The 14,268-nt window shown below is 35.5% G+C and overlaps 3 protein-coding genes across 4 annotated transcripts; 1 reads left to right on the forward strand and 2 right to left on the reverse strand.

The window, feature by feature from the left end:
- On the reverse strand, positions 950–2,911 carry LOC109347096 (oligopeptide transporter 1-like). Its single transcript, XM_019586824.1, has 3 exons — positions 2,896–2,911; positions 1,259–2,437; positions 950–1,225 (listed from the first exon to the last, which is right to left on the reverse strand). Exons 1-2 carry the CDS (start codon positions 2,909–2,911, stop codon positions 1,266–1,268), a joined length of 1,188 nt encoding a protein of 395 aa, XP_019442369.1. The 3' UTR covers positions 950–1,225; positions 1,259–1,265.
- LOC109348236 (zinc finger CCCH domain-containing protein 30-like) lies at positions 4,968–8,898 on the forward strand. Its single transcript, XM_019588548.1, has 2 exons — positions 4,968–5,170; positions 6,073–8,898. The coding sequence occupies exon 2, from the start codon at positions 6,177–6,179 to the stop codon at positions 8,277–8,279; it is 2,103 nt and encodes a 700-aa protein (XP_019444093.1). The 5' UTR covers positions 4,968–5,170; positions 6,073–6,176; the 3' UTR covers positions 8,280–8,898.
- Positions 9,948–13,340, reverse strand: LOC109348237 (oligopeptide transporter 5-like). Of its 2 annotated transcripts, XM_019588550.1 has the most exons (4): positions 13,130–13,340; positions 12,749–12,808; positions 10,257–12,561; positions 9,948–10,223 (listed from the first exon to the last, which is right to left on the reverse strand). In XM_019588550.1, exons 1-3 carry the CDS (start codon positions 13,205–13,207, stop codon positions 10,264–10,266), a joined length of 2,436 nt encoding a protein of 811 aa, XP_019444095.1. In that variant the 5' UTR covers positions 13,208–13,340; the 3' UTR covers positions 9,948–10,223; positions 10,257–10,263. The 2 variants fall into 2 exon arrangements, with proteins under 2 accessions (XP_019444095.1, XP_019444094.1); XM_019588549.1 differs by having other exon boundaries at positions 9,948–12,561.

Below are 14,268 nucleotides of genomic sequence, written 5' to 3' on the forward strand. Positions count from 1 at the left end.
TATCTTGATGATAAGTGATAATGTTGGCACTTAGAATTCTTTACTTGGTGCCATCCTACTCATTCAGCATATTGTTATCAAAGTGGATTACAACTTAAGTACATGCTTCTATATGGATGCTCAAATATTACAAGATCACCAATGATCCAAAATTATTTATCTTTCTTTAACAAAAAAGATTATAATCTTTACATAAGGTTTTAGAAAACATAATGCAATGGTATGTTAATATATTTCATACTACATTATCAACATACCAAATCAATCTAGTACAAAACTATATGGAGCCTCTTCTTTCTCCTTTACTCCTTTTCAATCTAAAATGAATAGTAACAATAAAAAACAGAAAAGTTTTTACTTATTAGTAAAGGAAGTAGTGACTTAATTATAGATACACCATAGTCCCTTTTCCTTAGTTCAGCTATATTCCAATACCAACCATGTATACTTGCAGAAAGTCCCTTTGAAGCCATGGAAGAAAGGGCTAACCAGAGGCAAAGGCAGCCCTCAGAATGCTTTGACGAGGCTCTGGCTTGGTTCTTTCGCTACGGCCGAAGAAGCTGCTATGGCTTATGATGAGGCTGCAAGGAACAAACATACATTTTGAACCCTAAAACAATGAACTACTCATTTAGTTCAATATAATAGAAATGACATCAGTTCAGTTTGATACTTGATTCTGATCTTTTATTACTGAATGGATGAAGTCCATGCTATATACATTATTGGTCACATTTTCAAACTTCAGAATCCATGCTAGTCAAGAGTATCTTAATACATAAGTAACATAATAAAAAATCTCTAAATTTTCAATGAAAAAAAACATAGTTAAACATTTAGAATACTAATTAGAAATGTATTACACCATTCACACAATTTTCAGTACTCACTTAAAGTGGATATAACCAGCTTTATTCTCTCTTTTTTATACATTAATGGATTTGCCAATAGCTACTAATCAATCTGAATCTCAATACATTAATAACCAGCACCAAGTGAAACAAACCACAAAAGATATCATAGTTCACAAGGGGCAGAAATTACTCCAATTACAAGAGTGACCATACCATACAACACTAGCTGCAATCAAGAGTGAACCAAGGAATAATGAAACAATAATATATACTGAGAATTTTGCTTGTATACTACTAACAACATTTACAACTTTCTATTTTACTTTTACAATAAGCAGAGATAGCAAGTGACATATTCAGATTCTCTACATTTACATGTCCAATATGTGTGATGGAATGCTAATAGGGAAGTCATAGAATAGGGCATCCCTCAGCATATACACCTGGAGCTGTGGGGCAATTAGCCAAAGGGCAGTGGTCATCAGCCTCAAGACCCCACCAGGTTGGACCGAAAATACCGTAAGACTGGAGGGAAAAATAGAGGATCACAGCCAAGAAAGCAACTCCGGCATCTAAACCAGCTGAGAGAATATACGTATGTCTAGCCCACCATCCCTTGAACTTTCTGTAGACGTAGAAATTGAAGAAGATACCAACAACTCCCCAGGTAATGTAGCTCACAGATCTGGCTGGTGGGATGTTTGATGCACCTGCGATGATTATCGGCATGTTGATGAGCTGAATCCACTTGTGATTGGGAAATTTGAGAGATAGCAGCCACACTGGAACAGGCGCAAGTATACCGATGAGGAAAAACCAATTCATTCCGGGGTAAATGCCATCGTTGGTAAACATTCTCTGTGGCCCTACTACCCCCCATATGATTGAAGCATTATAAAACACAGTATCCCCGGGGCATGTCCATGGACTCCCCACTGGCAACAACGTTTCATCACAAATGTTCTCAATAGATGTGAGAAGCCACCATGCTGTGCCAAAGTAGACAAATGAAGCGACCACCGTACCGACCAGCTGCACGATGAACATAGATTTTGGAGGAATTTTCATATAGTGGCCTAATTTGAAGTCACCAAGGAACCCAAGTGCCTGCGTGATGCTGGTGTACCCATAAGACTTGAAGGCTACATTAGCAAGGGGCTTTCCTGGGTAAATGAACCCAATGATTAACTCTGTGATCACGTTAATTCCCAATTTCGTATTCGTAGTTGCTTGAATGACACCAATCGGCAAGGTGAAAAGTAATCCAATAGCTAAAGAAAGTAAGATTCCCCACCATGGCAGTTGGAGCTGTTTGCCAAAGCCTTCACAAGCTACCAAAGCCATAATAACCATTACCGTCAAAATGGAGACAAACCACCATTCAGGGACTTGTTCATAGTTTTTCTTCATAATTCTTGTATGCACATCACCGAGTTCTCCTTTTAGTGCAGTTGTCTTCCTCCACATTCGGAGAATCGCTTTTCCATGGAAGAGAACAACGTGCGAAAGAGTGGCGGTTAGAGATGCAAAGCTCAATCCATACTCGAATTCTTTTTTTTTTTTTTTTCGTATGTATCTTTGTACTAGAAGTAATCATGTTCGAGTTAGTAACATCCACATATATGTGTAGCTTACTTCATAGCAAATATTTTTTAAATGTACGAGATTCGAACTCAAGATATTGCTTAAAGAGAATCAAATATGTATCACTTGAACCAATATTTTTTAATCATAAGTGACATTCATGTGAGCATCTTTTATTCGAAATGTATTTTTTGTTATAATTGGTTAATAAAAAATTAATTATTAAAATTTTAATTTAAACATTTATTTTTATATATATATATATGTATATGTATGAAGTATGAACACATTTTTGGAAACTTGTATGGTAACATCACTTATATGCTAATCTTCTCCTAGGTAAAGACTAAAACAGTGAGATATTTGATTTAATTTTTTAGTTTCTTTTATTTATTTATATATATATATATATAGGAATTAAATATATATTAAACTTATCAATAAATATATAATTTACCAAGTTTATCATTCATTTTGGTAATAAATCCTTTTCTGATACATAAAGTTTATAAAAATATCCTGACACCAAACAAAAACTAAAAATATTATAAAATCATGTAGTGGGAGCCCTTTTCACCTTTGTAACGGATTACTTCTACAAATATAAAGTTTCTATGCCTTTATTGAAGAGAAAAAATTTGTATTTATTTAAAGCGAAGCCCAAATCTTAAAAAAATAATAAATGATTAGGTTTTTAATTTTTAGGGATAAGTTAGATAGACTAAATTAGAAATATTTAATAAAATTAACATTTAATATCTTGTATAAAATAAAATAATATGACAAGTGAAATATAATCCAATTTATAAAGAATTGATAGAATCTTTACTTAAAATATTATTGTTGACCTCAGATTCTCATTCACAAATAACTTATGAGTATCTCCCTAAATTATCATAGAGATGAAACCCATAAAACCTATGTGCTTTTAAAGACAAGACATAATTCATATAAATTCAAGTTATAAAAAATATATCAAAGAAACACTCATGTATTATATATATATATATTACATAAAAAATAGATATTGGAGTATTACATTTTTTAACTGAAAACTCATTTAATTTTCATTATTATTGCCACAATTGAAAATAAGGATATTAATTTTTGAAAAGATTAATACCGTTTTTGGGACCTAACAGGCAAAAGAACCAGATAAAGATTGTGAATTCTCTAGTTTTTATGCAAATAAATAAACAATCAATCTTTTTTAGTAATAATATTTTTAGTGACAAAAATTACTCACTAGCCAAACAAGTTGCCATTTTTAGTAACAAATTTTTTGTGTTGAGCAACATTTAAGTAAATTTAGTGTTGGATATAATTATTATTGGTTTAAATTAGTACACTCTTAATCAATTATTCTCTTACCAAACATGTCTCTACTATTTTGTTGATTAATCAATCATTATATTTTAATTAATAAAAATGTCAGTGTTTTTTACCAAACAAAGCCTTCATATTTAGGATAAAAGGACAACATTCGCCACCACCAATAACTACGTGCCACGTGTCTTATTACTGAGGCAGTGGTTCTTGGCTTTTGTCCGAAATTAACATGCATGTAAGGTGAATTTGGGTTGAATTTCCAGAAAATTTCACCCAACCAAAAGAAAAAGTGTTAAATAATTACAAGGAGCGTTTCTGTCGCATTAAGAATAACTCACCGAAAGTACGTTTATACCCCTCATCTTTTTATTAATTCATGATCGGGTCCGGTGCGTAGTGACAAGGCGTGATGTGATTGGCCATTAAAAAAGTGAACATCTATTCCATAGAAATGATTAATTCAATATTTTTACTTAAATTAAAAATCTAATAATAAATTATTTTTAACAATCACAGCATCTAAATAGAAGAAATGCTCCTCTAGAAAATTATTATGATACTTTTGGTATTATCTTCATCTTTTAGGTAAATAACTAATTAATTTTGAGATATTTAATTATTTTTACTTATTATTAATTTCTTTTATCTTTATTGAATCTAATAAGACATTACAACACTGACACTATAATACAAGCTACCATGGTGATCCATAAGAAGAATAATCAAAGTTCTATTCATATTTTATTTATTTAATCATTACTAAATAAATTATATTAAATGAATATTGAACAATTAAACATTTTTTTTTAAAGTGGCGGAGCTATTCGGTGTGATACTTTCTATTTTCTAGAGGAATGAGTTTGGATGATATGATTATTGCTTACCTGGTCTAGTACCTATGCTTATTATTATTTATCAACTTTTTCAAGTTTAATTATATTTGTACATTTTGTAGTATATATAAATAATAGTATTTACATCAATAACATACTTATATTATAAATCTACCATTATAATTCATATAATATAATTTACTAAAATAATAAATTTTTAAATATGCAATCACAAATATTGTTAAGGATATGGGTACCTTTTTTATGGCAACTTTTTCCATTTCTTAAAATTTTGAATATAGTTTATTGAGTAATTTGTGGTGTGAAATGAATTGAGAAAAAAGGAGAAAGCACATAGGAAAATAAAGAAAGAAGAAGGTACTCTTTTATTTTTCTCTCTCTCTATCGATAATATCTCTCTTTCTATTTTTTGTCCCTAGATTTCCTCAGAATCCAAACACACTCTCTCTCTGCTTCACCTAAACCCCATTGAGATCTGAAAGTCAAGACTTTGTCTTCATCTCTCTCTATTTCTCACTCTTTCTAAGCTTTCATTTTTATAGAATAATGGTAAGATTCACTTCACTTCATACCCTCATTCTTGTAGCAGTTTAGATCACTTAAAGTTTTGTTTTTTCTTATACCCTCTTTTCACAAGTGAGTATCTTTGTGCTTGTCTATGTGTTTTGCTCTTTGCTTGTTATTGTATTGAAATATGAAAATGGGTGTGTTTTTTTTTGGTAAAAATTGGTTTTTTGCATGATCCTTAAATGATCTTGTTAAACTCTTCATACCCTTTTGTCTCAGTCAAGTCCTTTTTTTTATTGATACAGTTTTAGTTACATAATCAAAGACATTTGTTTTATTGTATATTGGTATTTATTGTACTTTGATATTTTCTGTGTGAATATTTTTTTTCTCTAAAAAGGGGGTAAATATTGAAATCAATTAGGTTTTCTTGGGAGTGGTGCTTCCTCTAGTTGATGGGTTTTTGTAAATATAGGTTTTTGATTGAGTTGTAGGGTTAAGTTCACTGGTTGGATTTGAACAGTTTTTTTATTTTCTATTTTTAAAACTCTTTTGATTCTGGTGATGGTTTTTGATCAAAAAATTTATTCTGCTGTTTGATTCTTTGATATATGAAGTAAACTGAGGATCCTTGTTAGTTCTAGTTTTCCGGGGGAATGGTTTGTTTAAGCAGTGAAAATTTTCACTCATAAATAGGAGCTTATTATGAACATTAATATCACTTTTTTGTAATCCTTTCTCTTCCCTAGTTTACATGTTCCCTTTTTGATGCTTAGCTATCTGGAGTATCTTATAAACTTCATATGTTTGATTGTTCAATAACTGTGATTCAGATTGGTGCTAATGCTTAATTTGCTCCATTGTTCTGCTTTTCATGATCCAATTTTAGTTCTGTTGTACCTTTAAATGCTAGCTTTAATGGGCTTCTGGTTTCTCTTTTCCAGCTGAATCTCATGCAAATGGAAACATGCACTTTGAATTTGACCTGTTAAAGCTACTAGTACCATCTCCTAATTTGATAAGATCATATCAACGTAATAGCTGAAAGATGAATCACTTGAGTATTGATACTGGAGATTCCTTCGCAAGCTTGCTTGAGCTTGCGGCCAATAACGATGTTGAAGGTTTCAAACGATTGATTGAGTGTGATCCTTCCTCAGTAGATGAGGTTGGGCTTTGGTATGGTCGTCGGAAGGGATCAAAACAGATGATCAATGAGCACAGAACTCCTTTGATGGTTGCTGCTACTTATGGGAGTATTGAAATTATGAAGATGATTCTTTCACTATCTGATGCAGACATTAACCGCTCTTGTGGACTCGACAAGAGCACTGCCCTTCACTGTGCAGCATCTGGTGGGGCTGAAGATGCTGTTGATTCTGTGAAACTGCTTCTGGCAGCCGGCGCTGATCCGAATTCGGTGGATGCCAATGGACATCGTCCGGTGGATGTTATTGTTTTCCCTCCGAAGCTTGAGTGTGTCAAAAACAGTCTTGAACAGCTTCTTCAAACTGATGATTCTATTGCAGGCTGCAATCTTAGGGTGATCACAACCTCCTCATTCAATTCATATTCTCCACCATTATCAAATTCACCAGAGAATGGATCTCCTTCTGCATCAGATTTCCAATTGAAGATGAAGCCAAAAGATGCGCCTGTTTCTTCTGCATCTGAGAAGAAAGAATATCCTATTGATCCTTCTCTTCCAGATATCAAGAACAGCATATACTCAACTGATGAATTCCGAATGTATTCTTTCAAGGTTCGGCCTTGTTCTCGTGCTTATTCGCATGATTGGACTGAATGCCCTTTTGTCCATCCTGGGGAGAATGCTCGTAGAAGGGATCCAAGAAAGTACCATTACAGCTGTGTACCTTGTCCCGATTTCCGCAAGGGTGCTTGCCGTCGTGGAGACATGTGTGAATATGCTCACGGGGTTTTTGAGTGTTGGCTGCATCCAGCACAATATCGAACTCGCCTCTGCAAGGATGGGATAAATTGTTCCAGAAGAGTTTGTTTCTTTGCGCACACTGCTGAAGAGCTTCGACCGTTATATATTTCAACTGGTTCTGCTGTTCCCTCACCTCGCTCAAGTACATCATCGGCCATGGATTTCGCTGCTGCAATGAGCATGTTGCCAGGCTCTCCTTCCTCAATGTCAGTCATGTCGCCTTCACCATTCACTCCACCTATGTCACCTTCCGCTAATGGCATGCACTCTTCTGTTCCATGGCCTCAGCCGAATGTCCCAGCCTTGCATCTTCCGGGAAGTAATCTTCAGTCCAGTCGTTTGAGATCTTCACTCCATGCTAGAGATATTCCTATGGATGACTTTGACTTGTTCTCTGATTATGATCAGCAACATCTCCTTAATGAGTTATCTTGCCTATCTCCACAGCATCCTATGAATTCTAATAATCTGAACCGCTCAGGTCGGATGAAACCCCTGACTCCTTCAAATCTCGATGACCTCTTTTCTGCTGAGAGTTCTTCTCCTCGATTTGCTGATGGATCACTGGCTTCAAATGTTTTCTCTCCAACTCACAAATCAGCTGTCTTTAATCAATTTCAGCAGCAGCAAAACATGTTATCACCTGTGAACACCAATTTTTCTCCTAAAAATGTTGAACATCCTTTGTTTCAGGCTGCCTCTTTCGGGGCTCAGTCATCAGGAAGAATGTCACCGCGAAACATGGAACCTATTTCTCCAATGAACTCTAGGATGTCTATGCTAGCACAACGTGAGAAGCAGCAACAATTTCGCAGCCTTAGCTCCCGGGAACTAGGCTCCAACTCTGCTGCTGCCGCTGCTGCCTCAGCCAACTCCTGGTCTCGATGGGGTTCCCCAAATGGTAGGGCGGATTGGGCAGCTGGTATAGACGACTTCAATAAGCACCGAAGGTCATCTTCATTTGAGCTGGGGAACAACGGTGAGGAGCCGGATTTATCATGGGTGCAGTCACTTGTCAAAGAATCTCCAACCGATATCAAAGATAAGTTAGCCACTAATGTGCCTAATGTTGAAGCAGCTGGATCCTCCGGTGAGGGGTCAAACATAAACACATCACAAAAGGAGTCTGTCGATCATGCCGTATTGGGAGCTTGGCTCGAACAGATGCAGCTTGATCATCTCGTGGCTCAGCAAAACTGAAAATGAGTTTTGCTGACGAGGTAGTTAACAACAGAAACGATTTCCGGTAAATACTATATTTATGTTATTTTTTTGAAGTTTTGTTGTTGATGGAGGGCCACAGGACTAAGAAAGGAAGCAGTAAGAAAAAGAACCAATGGAGGTATATTCATTTTCATATGTAGTGTTTACTAAAGTAACTTTAGCAGGGTCAGAAAACCAATGAAGGGAACTTTCAGACAATTGATCCCAGTGTAGGGTTTTTTGGCTGCCAATCTTTTCAAACTTTAGGTTTCATATATAGTCCTGTCATTTATTTTTTTCTTCCATAAGGAGCAAATGTTCTATAAAAATGAAGTCCTATTCCCTATTCCTTATTCCCTATTCCTACCAAAGTTTGATCTTATCTTTCTCTTGTAATTTTTACATTGGGGTAGAAAGATATTACAGAAGGGTCATTGGAATTAATTTCTTTGACTCCATTTTGGTCTAGTGGTGTAATTGGGAATCAATAATTGTGGGTTTCAGGGAGTAGGTAATATTATTATTAGGACTATTTGAAAGGTTGATCCTTTGGTCATGTATAACATTCAATTCAAGATTATTCCTATATTATTCTAATACCTTCATTTCTATATTATTATTATCTTATTTGCATGGTACTATAGTTTCTGCTTGGATTAAATGTCATTTATATTGTTTCTTTGTCTTTGCATAATGGATGAAATACCATTTTGTTATATCTTGATGATAAGTGATAATGTTGGCACTTAGAATTCTTTACTTGGTGCCATCCTACTCATTCAGCATATTGTTATCAAAGTGGATTACAACTTAAGTACATGCTTCTATATGGATGCTCAAATATTACAAGATCACCAATGATCCAAAATTATTTATCTTTCTTTAACAAAAAAGATTATAATCTTTACATAAGGTTTTAGAAAACATAATGCAATGGTATGTTAATATATTTCATACTACATTATCAACATACCAAATCAATCTAGTACAAAACTATATGGAGCCTCTTCTTTCTCCTTTACTCCTTTTCAATCTAAAATGAATAGTAACAATAAAAAACAGAAAAGTTTTTACTTATTAGTAAAGGAAGTAGTGACTTAATTATAGATACACCATAGTCCCTTTTCCTTAGTTCAGCTATATTCCAATACCAACCATGTATACTTGCAGAAAGTCCCTTTGAAGCCATGGAAGAAAGGGCTAACCAGAGGCAAAGGCAGCCCTCAGAATGCTTTGACGAGGCTCTGGCTTGGTTCTTTCGCTACGGCCGAAGAAGCTGCTATGGCTTATGATGAGGCTGCAAGGAACAAACATACATTTTGAACCCTAAAACAATGAACTACTCATTTAGTTCAATATAATAGAAATGACATCAGTTCAGTTTGATACTTGATTCTGATCTTTTATTACTGAATGGATGAAGTCCATGCTATATACATTATTGGTCACATTTTCAAACTTCAGAATCCATGCTAGTCAAGAGTATCTTAATACATAAGTAACATAATAAAAAATCTCTAAATTTTCAATGAAAAAAAACATAGTTAAACATTTAGAATACTAATTAGAAATGTATTACACCATTCACACAATTTTCAGTACTCACTTAAAGTGGATATAACCAGCTTTATTCTCTCTTTTTTATACATTAATGGATTTGCCAATAGCTACTAATCAATCTGAATCTCAATACATTAATAACCAGCACCAAGTGAAACAAACCACAAAAGATATCATAGTTCACAAGGGGCAGAAATTACTCCAATTACAAGAGTGACCATACCATACAACACTAGCTGCAATCAAGAGTGAACCAAGGAATAATGAAACAATAATATATACTGAGAATTTTGCTTGTATACTACTAACAACATTTACAACTTTCTATTTTACTTTTACAATAAGCAGAGATAGCAAGTGACATATTCAGATTCTCTACATTTACATGTCCAATATGTGTGATGGAATGCTAATAGGGAAGTCATAGAATAGGGCATCCCTCAGCATATACACCTGGAGCTGTGGGGCAATTAGCCAAAGGGCAGTGGTCATCAGCCTCAAGACCCCACCAGGTTGGACCGAAAATACCGTAAGACTGGAGGGAAAAATAGAGGATCACAGCCAAGAAAGCAACTCCGGCATCTAAACCAGCTGAGAGAATATACGTATGTCTAGCCCACCATCCCTTGAACTTTCTGTAGACGTAGAAATTGAAGAAGATACCAACAACTCCCCAGGTAATGTAGCTCACAGATCTGGCTGGTGGGATGTTTGATGCACCTGCGATGATTATCGGCATGTTGATGAGCTGAATCCACTTGTGATTGGGAAATTTGAGAGATAGCAGCCACACTGGAACAGGCGCAAGTATACCGATGAGGAAAAACCAATTCATTCCGGGGTAAATGCCATCGTTGGTAAACATTCTCTGTGGCCCTACTACCCCCCATATGATTGAAGCATTATAAAACACAGTATCCCCGGGGCATGTCCATGGACTCCCCACTGGCAACAACGTTTCATCACAAATGTTCTCAATAGATGTGAGAAGCCACCATGCTGTGCCAAAGTAGACAAATGAAGCGACCACCGTACCGACCAGCTGCACGATGAACATAGATTTTGGAGGAATTTTCATATAGTGGCCTAATTTGAAGTCACCAAGGAACCCAAGTGCCTGCGTGATGCTGGTGTACCCATAAGACTTGAAGGCTACATTAGCAAGGGGCTTTCCTGGGTAAATGAACCCAATGATTAACTCTGTGATCACGTTAATTCCCAATTTCGTATTCGTAGTTGCTTGAATGACACCAATCGGCAAGGTGAAAAGTAATCCAATAGCTAAAGAAAGTAAGATTCCCCACCATGGCAGTTGGAGCTGTTTGCCAAAGCCTTCACAAGCTACCAAAGCCATAATAACCATTACCGTCAAAATGGAGACAAACCACCATTCAGGGACTTGTTCATAGTTTTTCTTCATAATTCTTGTATGCACATCACCGAGTTCTCCTTTTAGTGCAGTTGTCTTCCTCCACATTCGGAGAATCGCTTTTCCATGGAAGAGAACAACGTGCGAAAGAGTGGCGGTTAGAGATGCAAAGCTCAATCCATACTCGAATGCAAATGCGATACTAAGATAGAGTTTGCTGTAATTGTTATAATTATCCAAATCAATGTCAAAAGTTTTGGTATTCAGAACCCGAGTAACATTATATATTGCACCAGTAGAGTCGAATGTGTGAGAACTAATGAGGGGATACTTCTTGGCATCATATAAATTGTTCCAATAGGAAAGGGGAATTAAAACATACATAAACAGCACAAATCCAACCAATATGTTGATAACAGCGAAGCCAGGCACAGCCAAAGGACTTCCTAAGAAGCCAACAACGGTGTTCCAGTCAAGGCCAAATGAGCCAATGCCAAGGCCTTTCATGCCCGAACCAATCTGTTGCGCAGTGATAGAATTTTTCCAAACCAAGCAAACAAAGGAGATGGTTGATATTGATTGGAAAAAATAGCTTGGAACGATGCAATAAGCAAAGCTAGCTGCAAAGACCATGAAAAAGAATTGCAGCCTAGTGCTACCACCTTCAGGCCTTTTTTCTTTTTCATGAAATGCCCTGAATAGAGACACCTGCACAAGGTTTGCAGGCCACCACATGTACGGCGAGTCAACGAGGAATCTTCTGAAAATCCCGGCCCACCCATAACCAAGCATCTGGGTTGATAGTGCTAACAAATAAGCCGCCACCGGATGGATGCTCCTATGATAGAAAGCCTTAACAATTGTGATGATGCTAATTGCATAAACACCACTAGATCCTGAAGTAGCAAAGATGGTGATCAACACATGTTCTTTCAAATGGAATGGCCCTGGATTCATTGAAAACGACCATTTCGTAAATGGGACTCGAATTGGTTTTGTGGGAAGAGTAGCAGCCATCAGTTTCCCAAGGGGCAGGGTAACAATCTGGGCTGGAACAGAAGTAATTGTTAAAGGGTTGGTTCTGTAGCCGAAAAATTGGTTCGCAAAGGCAAGGAGCACACATGATGCCAATCCAAGAACCCATGTCCGGAATGTTAGTGCTGGCTGAGTAGGGTCGTCGGTGATCGGGACTGTTAGCCTGACTTGCTCAATTGGACAGTCATTGACCTCAGTTCCATCAATTATGCCAACTTCGGATCTGTATTTCTCTTCAGACTCATCGAATGTATCCTCAACATCGCCGCCCTTTACTGCAATATAATCTTCTTGAATACCAACCGTTGTTTCCCCCTTGTTGTTCTCACAATGAAATACATATAATAAGTTAAAAACTCAAACTCCTCTTTTGTGTCAAAAAAGAAGAAAAAAATTTACTTTTTTGTCCAACAAATTGTATGGTAGCTTAACTCAGGAAAAGACAAAAGAATGGAATATAAGATAAAAAATCACAGAGTGATGAACTGAAAAAACAAGTAACCTGGCTAGTATCCAAATTCCTTGAAACGCCTGAGACAATTGTGCTTGATATCTCATCATCCTAACTCAAAAAAACAACAAACAAAGAAGAAAATTGAAATGAAGAACAATCATTCATCCATTTTTGAGCAACCCCATATAAACCAATCTTAAAAAAGCTATGATCTTTATCATTGTTTCAATCACCCCATGTAACCCATTGAACACCTAAAAGTTGCAATTATATGCAATAAAAACTGGGCTAATGTCCAAAACTTCAATTTCAGCAATTGAATTGTACTTAAGAGAAGGAAAATTTCAATTCATATAGCAAAATTGCTGAACCAAAATGGAATAGAGAATAATATAATTGGAGTGGAAGAAAGTGAAAATAGGAAGGTACCTTTTCCAAGTGAAGAAGAGGGGTGGAAAGAGAGAACAAAGGTGATGCTTTGTTCTCACTTGTTGCTTCTTTCTCCATTGCTTTAAGCTTTTCTTCTTCTAATGATTGAAGAAATCAATGGAGAAAGGAAGAGAGAGAGAGAAAGACATGAACATAAACCAAAAGTAGTTGGCAACAACAACAACGTTATTGGAACAATAGATATATGGTTATCAATATCAACGAAAGAGGTTATTTGCACATGTTGCACATCTTTACTTAGGACATGTTTTTTTTTTACTTCTTCACATTGATGATTAACCATTAAACCATAATCAAGTCAGGATACATAAATCGAACGATGTGATAATATTTTATTAATAAATAAATTTATTATTGTCCATCTAGAAGTTAGACTTATTTGGACTTCTAATGGTGATATTTCGAAGTCATTGTTATTAAGAGAAGAAAAGCTCAACCAAATTAGCAATTGCGTATGGGAATTAATTTGGACATTTTCTTGTTCAAGAAGCTTTTAGGACAATGCATCTGGACGTGATCTCAGTACATAGAGAGGATGCTTAGCATAAACGTTAATTGTTATCCATAATCATGTTGAAAAAGTGAAAATGATATTTTCTCGTATAAATCATAGGGGAAAGTAATATGTATCGTAAGTGATACTTTATTTATTAGTGATTAATTTATAAGTGATATATTTCGTGGCAAACAGACTAGAGAAAGAAGCATATGCATGTCTCATGGTGCCATAGATCTAGTATGTTTCTGTGTATGGAACTTATGAAGTTGTGATGCTTGTCAAAACCAAATTTGGTTGCTAGTTGCTACAAATGTGTTGCTGTTATGAGATCTTGAGTCATTGTGGTTGGTTGGGTTATCGGTGATAATTGGTTGAATATGATGTTGGAATTTCTGACAATTTATGGGTCACAAATATAATTCTATAATTGTGTTATGGCCATTATGTAATTAGCCAAAATATTAAAATGATCTTAAGTAATTAATTTGGTGGCTAAATGGCATATGTGTCATGAAATAATAATAAGTGTAGATACCTTCAGGCAATTTCTGATTTGATGAAGGGACTGAATCAGAATTATTGCAACTAAAGTAGTAACCACTACGGGGTTACTTTTATG

Source organism: Lupinus angustifolius, chromosome LG05 (assembly GCF_001865875.1).
Source record: "Lupinus angustifolius cultivar Tanjil chromosome LG05, LupAngTanjil_v1.0, whole genome shotgun sequence".
NCBI classification, from domain to species: domain Eukaryota; kingdom Viridiplantae; phylum Streptophyta; class Magnoliopsida; order Fabales; family Fabaceae; genus Lupinus; species Lupinus angustifolius.